The sequence below is a fragment of the Balearica regulorum genome, chromosome 2 (assembly GCF_011004875.1).
Source record: "Balearica regulorum gibbericeps isolate bBalReg1 chromosome 2, bBalReg1.pri, whole genome shotgun sequence".
Taxonomy (NCBI): Eukaryota; Metazoa; Chordata; class Aves; order Gruiformes; family Gruidae; genus Balearica; species Balearica regulorum.
The window spans coordinates 134,417,869-134,440,794 of record NC_046185.1 but is presented as its reverse complement, the minus strand read 5'-3'; the positions used below and the strand labels follow the sequence as shown (position 1 = coordinate 134,440,794).

Genomic DNA, 22,926 nt, shown 5'->3' with positions numbered 1-22,926 from the left:
GTCTTTTGAATTCCAGCTTTGCATTTTCAAGGTTTTTATTAGAGCAGGGACCAGCCAGTTTTTCTGCATTCTACAGGCTTGGCAGCAAAAGAAGGAAAAAAATCTCACCAAACAATTGAATCTTTTGTTCTCTGGGGCCCAGATCTCGTCTTTCTCCTTCCTGCACCCCCTGAAAAGCAGCAAAAATAGTGTGGCTGTATTTGGTAAGTTACAGTAAGACTTGGAGAATGCATCCTCCTTTCCTCTCCAAAGCATGAGAAAGTGGACTACCACGTTGGATATAGAAGAATCACTTGTTCCCCTGCACCATCCCATACTCTTACTACCCTGCTGGGAAATGAAGTGTTTGTGATAAGTAAATGTGTAGTGTTACGGTGTGTTTTTTCATGTCATTCCTAAGCAGATTCTGAACTGCAGTTACAAACCACTCTCTAGGATCCAAAGCTACCATTCCTAGTCCTGAAGTGTCCTGAAATGTCCCATAATACCTCTGTATGAATTATGATTTTACAGTTGTCATACAGAGCTAATGATGAACCTCAGCCAGGTAGTTCTAAGGTGAATTTTTGAGCCATTTTTTATTTTACTCTTGCTTTTCTTTGATAAGGTCCTTTTGTGCTCTGCGTACTGATGCAACAAGGAAGGGAATCTTGCAGAACCATTTCCCCTGGTTCTATGTCCAGTATGGATTTCTTCAACCTGTATGAAACTGCAGCCCATTTAGGCACTAGTCTTGCCATTGACAGGTTGTGTCCAGAGCTGCAGCAAAAGTGCTTCTGGAAGGGGCAAATGTTGAGGACAGATATATCCCATGTTTCCCATTGCTGAGGAAGAGCAGCATCAAGCTGAAGAGGCCATGGCACCTATGAAAAGCCCAAACAAGCTGGAATGTGGCAGGGGAGACAGTCTAAAGGCTGGTAGGACCTGGGAAAGGGACCACTTTCCTTGAGCAGAGATACCTTAACATCTAATTCTTTTGCTATGGCAGTATCTATATTCTTTATGAACTTGAACAGTCTCCTTAGCAATTACTAATGTACATAATACATATTAGAATATCAGGGGCTTAGAGAAGATTCAAAAGCCCTTTGAGACAGTAGATAAGTGAAGAGAAGCCTTCTAAGGTGATCCAATTTTTGACTCACAAGCTTAACCATCCACCTAATTTCATGAAGTTTAAGTGAGAGCCTTAAATAACAGTGAAGATGTTTCCTATGCTGTAATTAGATGGGCAACTCTCTTATAGACTTAGAAAATCCTGAGATAATTGAATTAAAGATTATTTTATACCATAGAGATTCACAAAACAATATAATTTCTAGAAGTTTTTATGGCATGGCTTGAATGATAATAAGATTCTATTCACACTTGTCTGGGAAAATGGGTATACATTACCAAATGTTGCCAGTCATAAATAATGCTCACCTCTCAAACTCATGGGCTTTACAGCACAATCACTATGTAACATGAGTGATTTTCTATGAATATTTTATATGAATAGTATGCTGTATATGTTCTGCTACAGATCATATCTTCAATTTTTCATGGCTATTTGAGCCAGTAAGTCCTACAGCAAAGTTTTGGGTCAAAGTGCTGCCTGAATATATATACTGCTTTAACAGACACCAAACTCTATTGTGGGTGTGAAGAATTGCCAGTGTGTTATGACCTTGACCATGCCTCTGTTCAACCTTTATTTTTCTCCTTTCTGAGCTTGCTTCACTCCTTTATGAACCTTTCAATGTGTTGTGCAAAACTGCAAGCATGATGGTTCAGCTTTGCAAGATCTTTCTTACAAGAAAAAAGCAAAAGATCTCTCTAAAGTCTCTGGTTTAGATTTCATTTTATTTGTCTTCTTTTATGAACAAATTACGAAATATACTTCATTCACAAATTGGAAATATTTACAATTTCTTTACAACAAGGCATTGTTGAGGTTTTGATTTATGGCGTTCTTAGAGCATTCTGTCTTTCAAAACAAAGACATTGGTGTTTTCAGCACACTGTTCATTTACACTCTGAATGTGAAATGGGAGCCTTTTGGAAGAGTAATTTGCACTCTTTTTTGATACGATCTACTGGGAAAATTGAGGCTGGATGCATTTGCAATGTGGGGAGGGGGACTGTGCAGATGGATTGCTGGTACCATGCCACATCATCTGAAGCCATCGTATTGCACCAGATGCTGCTATGTGGGGAGGAGAAAAAGATTCCCCTGAGCCATCCTTCCTCTGCCGTCTTCTCTTTAGGAGTCCTGTGACCGGGCTAGATGTCGTCCAGTTCAATAATTTTTTTCTGATTTTTGAGTCTTCATGAGAAGAAGAGTCTTGAGAAGTCTATTTCAAATACTATCACAATTCTGAAAAGTTATTCAGACAAAAAAACAAGAGAGTAGCCAGGAAGTGAATAAATATTGTATATCCGCAAAATGATTAGGAGACAAATTTTGAACATGTTTCTAAAAGGGAAACGCAACTGTGCTGTTCTGCAGTTGTAACATCTGAGCCATAAAAGCTAAGATAGTTCCATTTCCTCAATTTCTTGGAGTCCATTTTTTTCCTGAAGAAAATTCTAAAACCACTTCTTTCCATGGAACTTTTTAAAATCTCTTAATATACACTTCCATTATAAATCAGATGTGGGCCACCATTGCTTAGGTTGTCTGTCATTTCCTGGAACAAGAACAGAAAACGTTGATTAAAATTACAATTATTTTATGGTGTTTGAAATTTTTGAAGTTAGCTAAGGTTGTAATAAAAATTTAACAAACTCTGAATTTCAAACATTCAGAAAAACTTTACATTTTTTATTTGGCTTGATAAATTTCACTGTAAAAAAAAAAGAAATCACATTTCTTCCTACATAAATTAAGTACATTTGAAAGCTAATAGACTCTTTGATACTGATTGAGTTGGACATTACTCTCGGACCACATATACTGATGGCATCCGTGCAAGTTTTGTGACGTTGTCCTTTGAAAGTACATCAACTCAAGCTTGGGTGGTAATCTACAAAGGAACAAGATGGTAATTAAGTCTTCATTTCCGTTCAAACCTTTTTCTGTGCTGACATGCTACAAACAGATGCCATTTGATGCTAGCTGGGATAGACATTTGGGAAGTAGGTCTACATCCTAACAGGATCTAAGGGTTTTGACTGCTTGCCCTGGGATGGGACTGATTTTGGTTTTCCCTTTGTATGCTAGACTACAATTTTTAGCAGTTCAGCAATTGCTACTCAAGTGGCAGATGAGTCATTCCAAAGTAAGCTGACCTGATCATGAGTCAGAATCCTAAAGCACCTAAACCAAGATTTGCTTGGAGTTAGACCTTATAATTCTCAAATTGCAGTCCAAACAATACCTGCTTAGCAGCTGTCTAAGCCTAGAGATGGCTACATTAATTAAGCAGTTCTCTGACCCTCAAGACTGCAAAGCCACATAGAGTTTAAGCTCAGAACTGCCTTATTCCGAGCAGTTCTAGGCCTATTTCATACCAAATTGAATCCGGACACAGAAATGATCTGCTGCTTATGTCCAATGACAGATCCCAAAGAACATGCCAGGAGGAATGGGCACACATAAAAATGCAGTTTAGGCTATTTTTAAAATTCAGGTAGATGAGGTGGAGGTGCCACTGTTGGGCTAGTTCTAAAATATTTGCATGAGAACCAGAAGCTCTTCTCTGCACGGAAGGATTCACCTCTTCTACCTCCTAGGTATAATTTGAGAAAATGGGGAAGAACAAGGATTTGTTTGTCCCCCTTCTTGTGGAAGTTTCTATGAAAAAAAAGTAAAGCAAAATTCATTTAGTCTAAATTTAGGCTAAACGGAGAGAGAAAGACAGAAAGAGCAAGCCTGACTCCATAGCATAGTACCTGAGATTCTTGGTAAAGAGAAGAAAATTCTAGGGCCTGGTGTTTATTCCTAGTCTGACTCTTTCTCTCTCTTTTTTAATCCACAGTATTTGATTCATTAATAGTTTGGGAGGCAAAGACCAGAACTTAGATTTTAACATAAAGTGGAAGCACTGGTGCCTCCTCTCTCAGGTGTTACCAGCTACATTATAAAGCAGATCACAAGACTTAGTTGTTCCCTGCCAAATTTTTGAAAAAAAAGGATGTCCTGTTCTTCTACAAAGTAAACTTAGGGCCATCAAAACAAGTAGCCTTGCCAATTAATACTCCTCAATCAAGCTTAAGCTTCAGAGAAAGTAAGTGTGCAAACTTACTGAATTTTGAGCATTTTGTACTACCGAGCTCTCCATTTGGCAGGTGATGGTGGTGGATGGTTTTGTACGGCACCTTATTCTCTTCGTACACTGGAGAGAAAAATGCATGCCTGACACTGGTCTCTGGATCCCAGTTTGGGGGCTGTCTGTTCTGAAACAAGGCACTAGGTTTTGCCTGTTTGTAGGTGCCTAAACCCTTTGTTGGATCTAAGCTGAACATATCAGTCAGCTGGGAAAGGGACCAAGAATGCCAAAGCCATTTAATATTAACCATCAGTCAGCCACAGATTGGTAGTCATGATTTGTCAGAAGGCTACGCATGAGTGAGTGTAAGTTTCCTTTTGTCAGCTTTATCACTTGAATCGTCTGCAGACATCAGCTCTTAGAATATCATCATTATTTCAGAAAACATTGAAAACCATTTATTTCCCCCAATATTTCTATTTTCAAAAATAAAAGTATTAATAAATTAAAAAATGTTGCTGAATTCAAGAAATGAAGGAGCACAGAGATTAGAAGCAGAGTGAGTCAATGGTGGCAACATCCAAATAGGAGCATTTGGATGTCTATAACTAGGGTGAATATTTTTAAATACTCAACTTACTTCCAGATTGCAGCGTTCACCACATAGAATTATGTCACTACCTGGAAGCACCGTTCCTGACTCAGAGTGACATCACAGCATCAGCCAATTTTGATTAGCTGAAACTATGACTTCCTCTTAGAGGTGGCACTTCCTGAAGTGACATAACAACATGGTAACTCCCTAGTGTTCAGCGTACCTTGGAGGTAACTCTGGTGTCGGGGGAACCACCGGGCAGCTGGGCAGGTCGGTTATTTCAATACCCCTCAATCTCTAATATAAATATAACAATTATACAATAAATATAGCACAAACAAATGCACATGCAGTACATGTCTATATTACTGTTTATCAGTATACATATACAAAATAGTCTTATATATAAAACACTTTAAAGCTATTTTCTAAATCAGGGCCTAATTAATGTAAATTTTTAAGTAGCCTTCTTTATTTTTTAGGGGCATGCCTTGAGCTAATGTACTCAAACCTGCCAGCAGCAGGCTGTGCACAGGCTGTAGGTCTAAGAAGTCCCAGATCAGACTATCTACGCATGCATACTTGATTCTACAACACACATGCAGGGAGTCCATTATTGGCGGGCACATCCCACATTCGCTGAGCATGTGCAATAGGGTTGCTCTGCACATGCATCATGGCCCTTCACCCAAGATAAGTGGGCACCTGGCAGTCCTCACTGATAAGTGTCTAAAAGCTCAGTAGGTCAACAGGCCAGGAAAGGAGGCAGTGAACTACTGCTATACACGGTCATCTTCAGCCCAAATTGATAGAGTTGGCAGGTGTTTGTATTTTGAAAGGTTTTTCTTCCCAGGCCACTTTTTTTTTCTTTACCTCTCTCTTTTTCTCTCAAATGGGCTTTGTCCTTGTTGAGGCAAAAGTGTCTTTGAAAGGCAGGAACTAGCCTACCATCTGCAAGACCATGGTCTTACTTGCCTACACAGCTCATAAGAATTCTGCTTCATTTTAGAATGAGAGGAAGAAATGTATCTCTTCTCTTGATTTTATCACCCTGGTTTACGTTACTGTTGTAACCTATTTAACTTTTGAAAATATGCTTCAAATATCTTCTAAGGTGAATTCAGTCTATAGTTCTACTTGGAGTCTCATCTCAGTTAAGAATCCAAAGAATAGCGACAAGTAATTTTTACTTAATGGACAATTAACTGTTACATCATGTTTTGTCAGGGAATCTGAAAACATTCTGCAGTCTGAATGAATTAATCCTTGCTCTGCTCTTCAGAGATCTCAGTAGATATGATACAGACTGTTGAACTTAACTGTAATGCAAACTTGCACATGGAGGTTTAGATGGGCAGTCCACTTGACTTTTGTTCCCTTCTCTACTCATTTCTCAAATGAAAGGCATTGGATACAAAGTCCAAATGTAAAGCACAGGATGTCAGTGAACATTTTACTCCTCAAATATTAATCAGATCTGTAAATCCAAAGAGCTGATTTCAAGAATTCTATTCAATTAATTTTTTTGGCCCTATGGGAGCTTGTTTCGGCACCTAAACTTAGACCTAAACACCTTGGTAAGCTTCCTTTAAAGAGGAAGGCAATAAATGCTCAGTGCTGCTGCAAATCTGACCAGTTTCATTTAGTTGTCTAAATATGCCCTTAAATGTGTGGGTTTACTCATCTAGGTTTGTGAACTGTGGCTTTTGTGTTTAAATAACCTGCTTTATAAGCTGAGTACTTGGGAGAGGAAGAAATTGATTAAATCCTGGAAGCATGCAATGATGTGGTTACAGAAAGCATTCTGTGCTTTTTCACAGTACAATACATGATAATCCATATTAATAAGGCTTCCAATTATTTATGAAGTGCTAAATTTAGCAGCTAAGCTCTTGAATAGCTATACAATGGAATTATGTTGAAAATGGATGTACTTCATTGAAATGGATGTACTGCAAATATACAGTACCTAAAAATAGCTCCATATAATGCAACATAATAAAGCTTACACAGAATGGCAGCATTTCATTTCCCAGAAGTTCTTTCTCACATAAAACTGAAAACTGAATACATCTCTTGCCAATTGTAAATGGTAACACATACAGTAGCATTTTAGGAGAAGCAGAACAATTAAGGGAGGACACACAACTCACTTTTTCTGCCATTTCATGGGAGTGATGCAGTGAATGTTCTCTTTCTGAGAACATTCGCCTTTGTTCATAGCTGGCTAGCCGACAAGTGAGCCATGAAGAAAGGGTGCAACCACCAATTCCAATGCATGCAAGAGACATGGAGGCAAGATGCAAAGAATAGAGAGCAGATGACTTCTTTGTCAGAGCACGAAGAAATTGAAAATTTAAGATTCCTCCGATTAGTCCACAGATGCAACAGGCAGAAAAAAGTATCATCTGTCAGGAAAGACAAGAGAGGTTATGTCACAGTAACATTTTTCAGAGACAGATTCATTCATATAAAAAATGAGACTAACCATAACTCAGTGCTTCAGTAGCATCATGGATTGCAAAACACTTCACAGATATTCATTTTTAACTCTCTCGGCCCCCTCAGAGTTCCAAGGGAATACAATACCTTCTGGTGTACAAGAGTTAAGATTGATGTTGCATCTAAGATAAAGTTGGGTAGAATGAGTTGTTCATGTTAAAAGCTAGTCAATAAAAGGGCTACTAGGACACAAATCTTCTGATTTCCAGCGTTTCATTCAAAACAGTAACATGATAGAATGTGTCATAATTTTCTATTGTGCGGTTTCTCACCACTCCTCAGGAGTAAACGCCTCATGTATTCACAGTTAATCTCTCTTGTTTTGTGTGCCACCTGACTCTGCCTCTTGTTCAATTCCAATTTGTTCAGTCAGACAGCAGTTTGGTGGCTTCCTACAGCTTTTGTGGGGATTTCAAAAGTGTTCAAGGTGAATATGCTGGACAAAGAAGCAATAGAAACAACAAAGAAATCTGTGATGCAGCTCTACAGAAGATTAGCGTGGTGACTATGTGTTTGTTTGTCTTTAACTTCATTAACTTAGGAACTTTAGAAGGATGTGAAACAGGCTTCAATTAATGAGACATGTTTAAGGACCTCCTGTCACTTTAATCACAAAGATGCCACCTTGGTTCAGGATGTCCTTGAGCCACAAATGACTCAAGGGCAAAAGACCTTATTATGGAGACACTACTAAATTATTGTCTTATTTACTTCCCTTGATATTGCTGGTCTGTCAGATGTTGATCTAGACTGGCCTTTGATGTTAGTCAATATGACTTTGTACATGTGCTTATCTACTGGGGCAGGAACAATTTATGGAGCCTTACAGACCACTTCTGTACACAACTGGGATAAGAATTTCATCACAAATGTGGCATTCAGGCAGTACGTTGCAGTCCACTGGAAAATGACTATTCCATGAGACCACCAGAATAGACAGCTTTTAGAAACTGTTTTTGGTCCACGTGCTCTAAGAAATGAGACTGTCATTGTAACAGGGTTATTGATATATATATATATCATATATATATCATTGATATTAAAAAAAAATCTGAGAGAGATCTTGATTCCTTTCACACTTATGCTGGTTTTACGTTATTTCCATTTGTATATGGCAGAATGATCAAGCTGACAGAAAATTAAGCCAGACATCATTTACAATAGGATCATATCTTTAACATACACTTCTGCTGTGATTTGTGTTGTAATAACACCTTTTTGCTGCAGTCAGAAAAAATACTGTACTTCTGATTCTTAGCAGAGATAGAAGACATCCTCCATCGCTTGTTCTTGATTCTGACTGCAAAAAATTAAAACTGAACAGGTACATTATCTAGAATCAAAATTGGTCAGCAGCCTCATTGAGGTGGCAGCCCAGTCATGCCACACTACACAGAAATGGGTTTTTGCGGGAGAGAAGTTACAATCCAGTGAAGTTATTGGGGAACTTTTTATTGACTTGACATAAATTTGTGTCAACAGGTTTTCCATCCATATTTATCCAGACAGCGATAAATAGAGATGCATGGCTTAAATAAGCATGACCTAAATAGACCATTTCAGAACTGCCTTGTTTTGCTTGATTAACCCAAAGTGCTGATTCCTTTTTTTGGACTGCTGACTTGCAATTTTTACTGCCTTTTTATCAGAAACACTTGGACTCAGAAAGCCCCCAGTAAGGAGTTCAAGTTAGATAAGTATGCCTTTCAAATATTTATGTGTTATATATGCAGTGGAAAAACTTACAACAAGTCCAGATTTTTTTTTGGCACACAATATTCCACATATGCCACAAAGCAGAAACTGCAAAGAAAAAAAAACACCAATTATTTCATCATTTAAGGTCTCAAGTTTAAATCCTTCTGTGTTGCTGTAGTGGTGACCACAACAGTAGGTTAGGCAATGGTTACAGTTGTTGTCAGAATTTTTATCACAAACCTTATGTTTCAGGAAGTTATAACTCAACCATAAACACACTTATCCGAGAAGAAGAAACTGGAATGAGAAATCAAACTGAGGATGATTACTCATTAAAAAAGAAAAAAAAAAAATTCCTATTTTTAAGCCACTTGGGTAAACAAAACATGGGAAAAAAAAAAAAACAATGTTGCAAGAAAAAGATGCCTTTTTACCCTTTTTTGGTTTTCCCCTCAGAAAAGTTTACCGAGGTAGTAGTCAGTGATCCAAATCATCTGCTTTCAAGCACAGCTGAGGTACTTAATGCCCTGATCCTAGAGTGTGAACCACTGAGGGATCATACATGGATTGTTGTCCTCAAGCCAGTGGAACTCTGGGCAAGAATGCAATTCGGTCACCTCTTTGGGTGCAGATGTAAATACAAGTACATCTGTTGGTGTGGCTACACTGAACATGCAGGAAAATTTGTTTCAGATTCTAGATAGCCTACTTTGCAAGAGATAGCATGAAGGTATCTACTTTTTTCATGTAGTTCCCTTTCACAAACTGATCTGCTAATTGTCGCATCAAGCATTAGGCAAAAAACTAATTAACAAAAACATAAATGCCCCCTACCAGCTGATATGAATAGATATTAATGCTTTTTAGTGACCTGTGTCAAAGCCAGACGACATTCTCTGACTGCTCTTTTTCCTCCTCCAAAAAAGTTTAACAAGGGGAACAACGAACAGTCCCTGAGGGAGCAGTCATGGTTGGGAATACAGTTGTTTTATGAAAGCAATAAGGCCTTCTCCATGTGTTTGTAATACTGTCAAAAGATTTCTTTGATACCTCATAAACTCCTTTATTGAGAAATCTATGCTACTTATTTTCAGTAAAGCTAACCCTACACCCCCATTGGAATTTTATAGTTTTAAAACTGGATTTTTCCACACCCTCTTTGCATTGAGATGGTATTTCTAGCAAAAGGCTCTATCTGACCTTAATTTAGGATTAAATCACAGAACAGACCTGGCTGTTACATAAGAAGTGAAAAAAAATTAAGCATTTTCTAAACATCATTCAGGTTCCATGTAATATATTGCACGTACATCTCATTTACCCTCCAAAATTTTGCAATTTCAGTATCTCAGTTGAGGAGGTGCTTTAATACATAGTTTATCTCCCTCCAACTAAAGTAGTTCATGCATGTAGCTAAGTATAAGCCTTGAGATGTATTTTTACTCTGAGTTAGACCCATTGAATCAGTTCCCCACAATTAATATGGTTACTTTTTTTTTTTTTTATATTATGTACCTGTATACCAAGCTTGTGGAATTAATACCAATCCAGTTATGCAGAGGTCCAGGTCAGGTAGACCATGGTGCTGAATGGCTCAGGCCATACCAGGACATACAACTGGTAATTGCTAGAGCTCGCTCATTGGAATAGCAATCAAAAAAAAAAAAAAAAAAAAAAAAAAAAAAAAAGGGAAGGGCTCACTCTGCCCCTTTCCCACAAGCAGAGGAGATTTCAGCTCAGAACTATCACACCTGCCTTGTGAGTTTTCACTCAGACTTTCTGTGAAGTTTTGGAGTTTCACTCTGAATCCTGTCGTTGCAGATTGCCTTCAACTGATGGCACGCTGCAGATTTTCACATGTGTTTTGTATTTCTCAACATTAATGCAGAAATCTCAGAGAAAAAAAAATTGTTCAAGACATCACTGTAATTCACTTCTATTCAGTCAGACTTGATAAAGCAGATTAATAATATATTTTCTCTCTGTAGTGATTGAATAGACTTTAAAGGAAAATTTTGTGTAAGGAAAAGTTTATGAGTTCTGGAAAGCTTACAGAAAAGATCTGGACGATACCATCAAAGATGGTTTCAGCTTGTAACAAGTGTGTGTTAACTAGTTTAAAAAGCTGGGTTTTTGATAATTTACCTTCAAAGATGAAAGAATAGGTCACCCATTTTTTCAAGAATGTTCTAATTCTGCTCCTGTTACAGTCAATGGATTTCTTACCATTGATTTCGATAGGAGAAGACTTTCTATTTCCATTGTACAATCTTTGCTAGCCAGAAGGGAATGTAATGAACAAGTTTTATTAGCCTTGTGTATAACCAAAGGAGCAACAACAAATTACAGATTCACTCAGCATTAGAACCCACTAGTTTGGGCAGTTCTGCTATTCTTTACTATTTTTCAAGAACAGGACACACACCTTTCCAAACCACCTTTATGTAGTGCCATATACATATATATTACCTAAGTTTTTCCCAGTTGAAATCCAAATAGTGAATGAGCTAATCTGCAAGCCCTAAAGTACTGGCTTCTCAAGACCAAGTGGTGACTACTGTATTCCATACTTGTTCAGGTATCTGAGGGACTGTCTGGACTAATAATCTGGATGTAGGGGTCAAATGTACATTAAGTAAGTTTGCTGATTATACTAAATTAGGAGGAGCTGTGGACCCCCTTGAGGGCAGAGAGGCCTTACAGAGACATCTGGATAGACTAGAGAGCTGGGCAATCACCAACTGTATGAAATTTAACAAGAGCAAGTGCCGGATTCTGCACCTGGGATGGGGTGGTCCTGGTTATATGTACAAACTGGGGGCCAAAGGGCTGGGGAGCAGCCCTGCAGAAAGAGACCTGGGGGTTTGGGTTGATGGCAAGTTGAATATGAGTCAGCAGGGTGCTCTGGCAGACAAAAGGGCCAACCGTGTCCTGGGGTGCATCCAGCACAGCGTAGCCGGCCAGTCGAGGGAGGTGATTGTCCCACTCTGCATTGCACTGGTGCAGCCCCACCTCAAGTGCTGTGTGCAATTTTGGGCTTCTCGCTATAAGAAGGACATCAAACTACTAGAGTGTGTCCAGAGGAGGGCGACCAAGACGGTAAAAGGCCTCAAGGGCAAAAGATGTGAGGAGCAGCTGAACTCACTTGGTTTGTTCAGCTTGGAGAAGAGAAGGCTGAAGGGTGACCTCATCAAAGTCTACAACTTCATCAAGTGGAGCAGCAGAGGGGGAGGTGTTGACCTCCTCTCTCTGGTGACCAGCGCCAGGACACGAGGAAATAGAATGAAGCTCCATCAGGGCAAGTTCAGGTTGGACATCAGGAAAAGGATCTTCACTGAGAGGGTGGTCAACCACTGGAACACTCTCCCCAGGGAAGTGGTCAGGGCACCAAGCCTGTCACAGTTCAAGGAGCGTTTGGATGACACTCTCAGTCATATGGTTTAGTTTTAGGTAGTTGCAAGGAGCAGAGTGTTGGACTCAATGATCCTCATGGGTTCCTTCCAACCTGAGATATTGTATGATTCTACAATAATATTTTATTGTGTCAGGGTCTGTATTATACTCTGTATGTATTTCCTCTCTCTGTACATCTACAATATTTATACATATACACAAGGAATAAGGTGTCCTGGAGTTAGAGAACTCAAGAGAGAATCAACTGAAATATTCTAGTCTAGTATAGTCTAGTCTATTCTGACTCAGAGGAGTTTGGTATTCCTGGTCTTCCATGTTCTTTTGTGTGAGCTTGAGAAGGTCATGCCAAAGTTTTATAATCCGTATGACTACGAGACAAGCAAGTTCTGAAACTGAGTGCACTAGTGTGCCTGACCATGCTAAAAACCTTGGGAGAAAAGCACTTAGGCAGTAGCAAAGGATTAATACTATTTGCGGATTTTTAGATAACAGTGTCTTACATTCATAGAGAAAAGGCTTGCCCAGAAAAATTATGGTTATTCATTTATGTCAGCAGGCATTTTGCTATTAAAACCAATGGATGAATTTGAGCCACAATGTCAGGCAATTAATCCTCATGTAAAGCTCTGAAAATGATAAGCCAAGCTTACTACTCTTTTCTGAAGCTGCAGAGGATTCTGATTCACTGGAAGGAGTGGAAACCTGCTTTACAGAGAGAATATTAGCAATACCTAGGTCTCAGGAACACTGCTCACACAGAGTTGCCTTAGCCAGGCTTCTCCACGTGGAGACCTCTAGAAAGGTTAGGAAGTCAGTGGGACTACGTGAGTGACTCTTATCATTGCTTTTCAGTAGAATAGCTAGGGCCTCAGGAATTTTTTGTTGGTGCAATAGTAATTTCCTGTAAAATTTTTGATATCTCAGTGTTCTGATCAGCAGCAGTGAAAAGTAGATGAGAGCTAGCTCTTTGTACCAGAAAAAGATGCAACTACAAATCAGACTCAAAAGGAATTTCTTATGTTTGTTCCTATTTGTCTTTTAATTTTGAACTCTTCTATTTTATAATGCTGCCAACTGGAATATAGCCGCCAGGGGCTCTGCTGTCTTGTCACTCTCTGTCTGTTCATGGCTATCATAAAAGCCTTTATCTTCATGTCAATATGTCATACCATTTAAACTTGACTAGTAACTGTTGAGCTACTCTCGACTACAGTTTACCCATAACTAACTAACATGGTCAGGGTGAGGACTTGCCCCTTTCTACGTGATCATTGATTATCCTCAGTCAATTTTTACCAACCTCTTGGACTCTTTAAATGTAGTTACATTTTCTAACCATGTGAAACCTGAACTAAGTTAAGGAAAACACACTTACACTGAAAATATATTAAATCAGGAGTGGAAAAGAAATATATCACTGAAAGTAAGCTCCTTATAAAGAAAGATCAATTGTTGAAGTGTTCACAACTCATACCAAGAATAAGGCTAAAACGTTTTGTGAAGAATAAGCTAAATTAATAAGCTCTCCAAAACGCCCTGGAAGCCAGAGAGGGACCTTCAGCTGGAATTCATTGAGGCAGATGTTTCACTGTTGGACTTTTGTTTTAATTATTATTAATCAGAAAAATCATAAAAGGCTAAAATATCCAAAATCTCACTTTAAAACCTCCATAGATCACTATTTGCAACAAATTCCCATTACTTCTGGGTTACTTTTGGTTGCAGATTTATTCATACCTCCTATGATACATGATATTTCATGTCAAGACTAGCAGAGGAGGCCAGAATTGAATGCATCATCCAGTAATAGACAGTCGAAAAACCACTCTTGGGTGATGTGTAATAAGTCCAAAGAAAGTGACTACAAAGCACAAAAGGTACTTAGAGACTCAGTGGGCTGTGAGTGCCTCAGTTTCCCTTTCAGTGAAGATTTGCTTGGGACCTAACAGAGTCAGAGTCCCTCTGATAGCACTAGTGTGATTGCAAGGTGGTGCAGGAGCATCTCATTGTCTGTGGAGTTTTTGCCATTCATACTGTGGTTGTGCCTGCTTGTGTTCTATACGCATATTTGAAAATCTTTCAATCTGTTGAACTTTGGAATAAAGAACCAAAGATGCCCCAGAAAAGGAGAGTGTTTATTTTGGGCCTGCTTGAACTTACTTTATGTTAAATATGGGCTTGAAACATAACCAAACACCCAGAAATTTCAGTAAGGAGGCTGAAATCTCAATTTAGATTCAAGTTCTGTGGTTTGGATCCATCCCTATTTCATATTTTCTGGAATGAAAGACTTGGCCTCTTTCACTTTCTCCTGGAAAAAGGGGGTTTCTTACTGAAAAAAAGATTCAGATTTAGTTATATCTGCAGAGAGCCAAAGATTTGTTCATTTCCATCACGCAGAAGAAAGGAAAATATTTTATTTTGTATATTGAAGCTAAGGAACCTTTCTTTCTTCTGTTTTGAGGAGGCAAAAGCAATGGTGAGTGTAATTCCCTTGAGAAAATGAAAACTGTCTATGGAAAATCCTTCTGGAGAGAGGCTAAAGAAAATCATAGAGAAAATCTGTTGAATATAGGGACTGCTTGATCCCCAGTTAGTGTTCATGACAAAGAAGCCCAAACTACATACACTGTGTGGAAAGCCCTCCAGTGTTCTGGGTCATCCATATGTATCTGATGAAATAAAGGAAAGGAAATTATTCCAAATTTGAATGTAACTCAGTGAAAATGTAAGCATATCATACCTATTCAAATAATCCCCCACTTGGAAGAATAAATGATCAAGACAGAATCAACAGCTTCACTTCTATCTACTCTTGTCAAGGGGTAAACCAGAAAATCTACATTTTACACTAAAACTGTATAAACATGTGACTGCCATGAGAAGACCCAGGATTTTGAAATTAGACTAGAAAGGATGATTCTAATAATCTTGTTGCTTCAACTCTATCCAAATGAGAAAAAAAGCTGAAATATCCCTAACAGATGAACTGAGCAGGGAAGGTATCTCTAATTGTAACTCTTCTTCGAAGCGGTATTTCAGAACAAGGATTAAGTTTTCTTAGTGCAGGCATAAAAAGCACAGAATCCACTCATGAAAACAAAGGCATCAAACCAGAGAAAAATGACAACAGGCAAAAAGAGCAAGCCTAGGTAATAGGTTTGCCTGTTATCTCCGTAGAGAAACACGATAATTGCAAAAGGGGCATAGAAACTTCTTATGCTGTTGTTGTCCCATGCAAGGGGTTGTGGGGACAGGAATGTCTAGCTGGCTGCAAGTCATCCAGACCTGGAACCAGAAGCAACAGCATTGCCACAACCAAATCCTGTGTCCCACCAATTCTGTCATGACAAAACAAGGGGCTCTGCTATTTGAAGTGTTAAGACATGTCAAATCTGAGCTAATACCTTGACCTGGCTGTCCCCTGTTTGGTCATATCAGCTCAGGTGGTGCTAGAATTCCCACTGATTCAAGCCATGTTCAAGCAATTTAAATTCCATTCCAGTCCCTTTGAATAGTGAATCCTTTCATCTGGTTCTAGGCCTGCAGAGATGCTTTAAAAATGGGAAATGGATTTTAGAAACACTCAAGTAAATTTAGAAGTGGGTCTCTGAACTTGAAAGTCTACCTGCCATCAGTGATTCAAAAAAACCTCTGGTCATCTGGAAAACCACTCAAATTCTCAGCACAAGATAATAATATTTATTTACTTGTTTAGGCCTATCAGAATAACAAATAGTAAATAAAGCTTTTTGGATTTTGTATCAAATATTTAGTTTTGAATATGACTGCTTTCATCTCAAGAAAGTAATAAATTAAAGATTATTCCCTGCAGGTGAACTAAAGTCTTATCTCAGCAAAACATTTACGCATATGCTTAAGTTAGTCTATATTCAAGAGAGCCTCATAAATACAACCTAGGAAGTACAAGTCCCCTTGGATATACCCTCTTCCAGATTGGTTTATGCTTCTGGAAGGTCTGAATGATAAAGAAAACATACTGAAAGACTTCTCAGCTGGAGTGAATTGTCCTGGTTCCAAGGCAAGAAGCTCCCATGTTCGGTACGTCCTCCCTCATCTCTAGGTGCAGAACTCTCTCCAGCTTCCACTGAGCTCACTGACAGTGCTGCGATTCATTTCATCAGGAGCAGGAGTCCACCAGAAATATGGTCAGTTTGATGAAAATGCAATGCACATGCTAAAATAAAGTAGGATCACATCTGCATTTTGTCTACATGCTAAAGAATAATGTGATTTTTTAGTGTTCTTTTGAAACAAAACACAAAAAACAAACAAGCCAAAAACAAAACCCAAACCCTAACCAAAACCAAAACACAGTTTGACTGCTCTTTCCAAAGGAAACTTGGCAGCACTAAAAACTAGATGCAAAATTTAATGTTGTAAAATTTTAGGCCACCAACATTGATTTAACAGTCCAAAATGATGTTCTTGCTCTGGGAGAATTCTATACTGACTGAACCTTTTCCTTCAAATCCTGAGTAAAAAAAAAAAGTAATTGAAATTAAATATTTCAAGTGCCAACTTGGAGCACATTTTTGTGGCCAAACTATAAATGCAGATTTAATGGGCAGGCAGACTTCCACTGTGCTACAATCACAAATCATGGAAACAATAACTCTGCCCCTACAAACAGGCAGACAGACAGACCAACCAACATCCAGAGAATGCATATGTCTCAAATACATTTAGATATTTGTCTTTATAAGGGAAGAAGCTATTACTCTTGAGGGGCATAGCCATAAGTGAATCATCAGGTATCTCTCTTGCATATGAAGATAGATGGCATATTTGACTAAAGATGTGGCTTTTGTCTCTCATTCTTTCTGTGAGAGAATCTCGTTTATAGCAAGAATTTATTCACCACTGCAAAATAAATGAGAATTAGAGCCATACACACATATGTGTGTGTGTGAATATATAGTCACTAATCATAGTGATAGTGGTGCAACCATTATGTTCTAAATATAATGGGAAAGTATGTGACCATGTAAAAATTACTGCGAATAGTGTTTGAAAGATTATCTTCTGATTTTTTTTTTGTTTGTTTGTTTGTGCAAAAGCCTTTGCTCTGTCATTCTTGTTATGTTAGTGTTAGTGGTTCAGCATGCTTGTTGGTTGGATCGTTTCTATAGTACATCATGTAACTGAATTGGAATGGTGGCTTTCAGAAATATACCTCGATTTCTGGAAAAAAGAAATCTGGGAGACACTGAGTAAAGCCTGTGCACTAGATTATACCAATACAATCATAACAAACAGAAAGAAAATCCAGAAATCAACAACACATTCACTGTAGCTTATATGGGACTGGGTTTTTTTGCTTTGGGGTGTTGTTTTTTTTTTGGTTTGGGTTTTGGGGTTTTTTTTCAATTTAGCAGCTATGGTCTATTTTAAAAAGAACAGATTTGATATGATGTAAAATAAATTGGATAGTCATCTCTACATGCTCCAGATAGTTTGAGAAGTCAGTCACACCTTCAGTTGTTTTCTTTTGGCTACTTTTTAAACAACTCTTACTATTTCAATCCAACTCAACTCCAATGAGAACAACAAATTTAGAAACTGTTTTCCCGTTTCCATGCATTTTTGATGTCGACATTGTCGAGGCTTTCCATTTCTTCATTTTTGTCCACTCCACTTTCCCTGGCTTGCTTATACATAATGCAGGGCACGCAATGATCACAGCACTTCAGTCCATTCTTAAGTTCAGTTGTATCTCTAATCCTATGGGTGGGATTCACATGCTTAAAGTTAGTCCGTTAGTAAATTATCTGCCTGAATGGAGACAGTGAACAATAAGAACAACTCTTTTAAGAAAAAAGGTAATGTGCATCAAATGCAAAGCATCATAAGGAGGCAAATATAGGAGGTAGAATGTGCATGATTTTAAGATGCCCAAATTTTAGAAATTCAGGTTAAGGTTTCCATGGTGATGCTATCTTCATCTACTTCCTTATGAACTTGGGCCTCTGCTGAGTTCCACCCACATAAGTAAAAGATAGAAAAGGGTCAAAAGTTTTCAGTATATTTCCAGGTAAATTACAACAGGAGACATAACACTGTTCAACTTGTTTTCCATCCTAACGTGGCAAACTAATAGTTTTTCCTTTAATGTCCCTTTCTTTTCCTTATTGTTTATTTCTCAAAGGAAAACCTTGATTCAAGAGTGTGAATTGGAAAAACATAACATATTTTATGCACGGGATATTCTTTAACACAAGCAACATGAGCTCAGTGTAAGATCCAGTGAGCAGAAAGGCAGTTTATGCCATTTCTGCAGCAGGAGAATTCTGAGGATTGTCCAAACAAACCTTTCTCCAGTTGTTTTAATTTGGACCTAGTTAATCATGGCCCTAAGCATCCCTGGAGAACAGTAGATCTCTCACCCCTTTCTGTTCCTATCTCACCTGCTAGTCCTCTAGTGAGAAGAACACAACCTAGCAGACAATTTGAACTGCTGGAGTGGTACAAAGAGGGTGCCATAATGGTGGTATTTTAGACCAAAGGCCTTTAGTTCAAGGCCAACTAGATAAGCCCGTATAACCATGTCACCTCACTCTGCATACCACTGTGATTTCTCATTTCCTCTACTACTTGAAACATAAGCTGCTTGCTTCCACTTCACACCTTCTTTGTGGCCTCTCTCTGCCTACCCAACCTGCAGCTGTTTCCTCAGTTCCTAGCAGTTGATGCCTGCCTCTGCTGGCTCTGGTTGTGGACATCCTTTACGCACTTGTTACATTTTCAAACAAGTCCCTTTGGGTTGCCTTCCGTGCTTCTGCACTCACATATGGCGAGAATTTCCTATAAATATCTGCAAAAATCACTTCATTGTCTTCTGTCTTATTCCTCTCTCAAACTCTCCCTACGAACAGCTTGAAATCAGTCAGACTGCTGGTGTGTTAATGCAGCCACCTGTTATACCAATCAATTTTGGTTTGTTGTTTCTTTATACTCCCTTACATCCTTTTATCCTACATCTGTCTCTTGCTTTGATTATAAGGTCCTTGGAGCCAACATCTAATGTAATAGGATCTTAAATCTATGGATAACACAAACTCTGGGGTAACAGAAACCATAAAAATGAATGAGGCAGTTGTGCAGGAAATGTGCATTGTCATGAAATGGTATCAGCTGTGATAGCGTTGTCACAAAATGCAATCACTGCATAAAATACTGATCTCACTGGTCAAAACTCTTTGAGTTCAGTGAAACTCAGGATATTGCTCTCTGTCGTTAAATCTTCAGACAGAAACATCTTTTTGAGAAATCTTTTTTTCTTCATCAGCAATGATCAGAAACCTCCCTCTTTGAAGTGATTTTGACAATATGATTACCTGTTGGCCACTCTCTTATCTTATCTGGTCTTCATTATCATTTCTCATCTACCTATTCTGCAGTGCAGAATTGTGTGTATGTTTATATACTGCCAAAAATATTTATGACTGCTGTCAATAATTAATAATTATTGACAGTGAGAATATTACATGAAGCACTTTGTCAGAATGAATCTATAAATTACAGGAGGTTATGCTGATGAATAACCAAGAGTGTTTTGCATTTATCATTTTATCTCAAGCAAAGCAAACAATCCTTTTAGAAATACTGCTGTACAATCCAAGCTGGCCAAAACCAGCTTTGGAGTTCAAAAATGCCCACTCATGTTTAGGCTGAATATTCAATATTTCCTATTCTAAATATAAATAACCATTTGGAGGGTAATTCTTCCTAGAAACATGCATATCTCAAACTGAAAAAATAAGAAATGTTTCTGAGAAGTGAGAAATGTTCTGTGATATGAACATGCTGCTTCTATTAACCCATTATTGCTGTCTGATTTTTTTTGTTCATTTTACAAGAAGCTCAGGGTACCCAGATAATGAGAACAGATCTCTCCTTTCCCTTCCCATTTCCTCTTTCTCTTTTTTCTCCAAAAGCTCAGAACTCAGCTGGCATACCCTTGACATTATTTTAAAACCCCTTTTTGTCAGTCTTGCCATAAGGGACAGAGCTGTTCTTTTTTAAAAGCAAAACTCACAGTCAATGTAAAGATTGTAAGCTATGGCCCATGTTCCACTTGAGGCATCGGGCTCTCCCAGGTGTGAGAATGGGTTCACAGAAAGTTCAATTGTTCAACAGCAAAATTGAAAAATGAAAAGGAGCGAGAAAGAAGGGGTCTCCCCCCAACACACACATACATCTCTCCCCACCATGCCTCCCCCCCCTCGCCCCACGAGTATGCAGACTGTAGCCCATGCACATCGGAAATGGACCCGGCGAGGCTCTCGGCGCAGCATGCACACGCGGAAGGGAAGGAAAGGGAAGGGAGGGGGATGCCTTCGCACGGTCTGATCATCACCATAAAGAGTTAAAGAGAGAGTGAAATGGCTAACGTACACACACCCCGCTCCATACCGGAGAAGAGTCTCCCAGCTGAGGTTTATGCTCTGTGAGGACCAGGCTGAAACTGACCGCCCCCACGGCCACGCTGGACACCCCTAACCCTATCTCCAGCACGGAGAGCACCAGGAGGCTCCCGATGATCTGGCTGCTGGTGCACATCCTCCCTCGGTCATCCTTCCTTCCCGATCAGCCGGGGAAACCGCGCATCCGCCTTCTCCTCCGGCGCTCCCGCGGCCCTAAGTCGCCCCCAAACTTTTCTTCCTTCGCCGGCAGCCGGGGCGGAGCGGCGCATCCGCGGCCGACGGGCGCTGCCGAGGGGCGGCGGGGCGGCCCCGGCACCGCCGGGCCCCGCGCAGCGCCGCGCAGCGCCGCGCCGGCAGCGAGCGCGGCCCCGGCGCGGCGGAGCTCTCCAAGGTGCCGGCCCGGCGGCGGGGACAGGGCGCCGCTGCCGGCCGGCTGGGCAGCGCGGCGGTCGGTATGCAGCACCACGCTCCTCAGGGGCTGCGCCTCCTCCGGAAAAGTCGACCTTGTCTGATCGCCTCCTGCGCTCTCATTGAAATGACCTCACTGGGATTTTTCCCCCCCCCCCCTTCTTATTTGTCTCCCCCCCCCTCTTCCTGGGTTGGGGGTGGGGGGAAGAGGAGTGTGGCGAGCCCACCCCGGCTATATTTATGTATGAATCCGGACCCAATGCACAGGCGAGGCGCTACGGCAGCCCCGCCCCAGGGCCACAAGGCAAGGCACCTTCCTCCGGTCCTCCCCCCGGCACCCCGGCTCTCACACCTCCTCCGTCCCGCGCCCGATCGGGCTGGCGGCAGGACGCGGAGAGCCGTGGCAATGCCAGCCGCAGGCTGCCGCCGCGCAAAGCTTCCGCAAAAGGTGAGCCCCCTCGGTGGGGTGTGCGCAGGCCTCCCTCCTCCCAGGTGCTGCTGTCAAAATTCAGGAGGAAGTCCATTTTCCTCTTGTGTTAGCTTAAGGGCAGGAGCGTGTCATGTCTGCAAAACTCTCTGGTCTCTTCCAAAACACTATTGCCGAAATAGGCAACTGCTGTAGCCATCCTTGTCACTCTGACAACGGCCAGAACTGTGTCAGTCCTAAAGCAAACAAGCAACAAAGCAAAATATAACAAGAGATCCAGAGCTGCTACTTGAGCCATACTGAATTGCTTGGTACCAGTCTTTATTTCTGCTGCTCAGATACAGGGAATGTTTTGCCACTCCAACTGCGGTTTTGCAATCACAGCACAACATGGTAGCACATAAACACTCGATCTAGCACCTTGGCTCTCCTAAATGTGGATCACCAACCTTTGGACATTTACCTTAACAGCAGGGCAAAAGCTCTACTTAAACAATTATATCGCCAAAATCTAGATCGTGATTCAAAAATATCAGTGTCCTGTAGGATTTAGCTAATTTTCTCTATAAACATTCTGATTTTTTTTGTTAAATCTGAACTTAACATATAAGGTTTTTTTCTTGTATGCAAAAATCTAGAATTCTTAACCTGTATAGAAATCCTACACTCAGACATCAGAATCCAGAAGGGCAGTCTAGACTTATCCATTATTGTGATGGTGCAATTTGGAGGCAAGAGCATAAGATTAGCACAGTCCCGATTGAACTTATTTCTTTGGGCTCCAAAATGTGTGTGTTATCTTTTGAGAAGATGCCATTGAACCACTGTCATGAGCACTTGCTAAAGTGCAAGAGAACAAGCTATAGATAGGTATTATATACACTTGAGAAGATTAGATCCATGATTACAGGCCAGAGTTTAGACCTCATTTGTAGAAATCTTGCATACTTAATTGTTGTGAGTGGAGTTAGACTGGGATCAAAGTCTGTCACCTTAAGCTATTTATATTGTTTAGGTATCCAAGAGTGAGAGAAATGTGTCCTAAAATAGGATCTTAATGCTTTCTAGTTTAAAACTTTAGCTGTTTCATATTTTCTCACACTTTTCCCAGCTCACAGAAGCAGAACAGGTGACTACATCTAAAGGAAAGCTGCATTATAGTTAAAGCTGAATTGTCCCCTTTTCATCTCTTATGTTTTAAATGGTACCTGACATCTCTTATCATTAAAAATCAAGGCACAG

General features: G+C 39.9%; 1 protein-coding gene across 5 annotated transcripts; it reads right to left on the bottom strand.

The window, feature by feature from the left end:
* Positions 1–1,832: 1,832 nt before the first annotated feature.
* Positions 1,833–21,687, bottom strand: TMEM196 (transmembrane protein 196). Of its 5 annotated transcripts, none has more exons than XM_010311883.2 (5): positions 20,827–21,687; positions 9,037–9,093; positions 6,942–7,196; positions 5,012–5,085; positions 1,833–2,672 (listed from the first exon to the last, which is right to left on the bottom strand). In XM_010311883.2, exons 1-5 carry the CDS (start codon positions 20,983–20,985, stop codon positions 2,666–2,668), a joined length of 552 nt encoding a protein of 183 aa, XP_010310185.1. In that variant the 5' UTR covers positions 20,986–21,687; the 3' UTR covers positions 1,833–2,665. The 5 variants fall into 5 exon arrangements, with proteins under 5 accessions (XP_010310185.1, XP_075603257.1, XP_075603258.1 ...); XM_075747142.1 differs by having other exon boundaries at positions 20,821–21,684; XM_075747143.1 differs by having other exon boundaries at positions 20,839–21,683.
* Positions 21,688–22,926: the final 1,239 nt, after the last annotated feature.

Excerpts from the sequence above, each read along its gene's own strand:
- TMEM196 (XM_075747142.1), bottom strand. The coding sequence starts at position 20,985 with ATGTGCACCAGCAGCCAGATCATCGGGAGCCTCCTGGTGCTCTCCGTG. Across the intron at positions 9,094-20,820 it reads CGGTATGGAGCGGGGTGTGT|TTTCTGCTTTGTGGCATATG; the intron begins GTACGTTAGCCA and ends TTTTCTTTGCAG. Across the intron at positions 5,086-6,941 it reads CCCATGAAATGGCAGAAAAA|AGATTGAGGGGTATTGAAAT; the intron begins GTGAGTTGTGTG and ends TATTTATATTAG.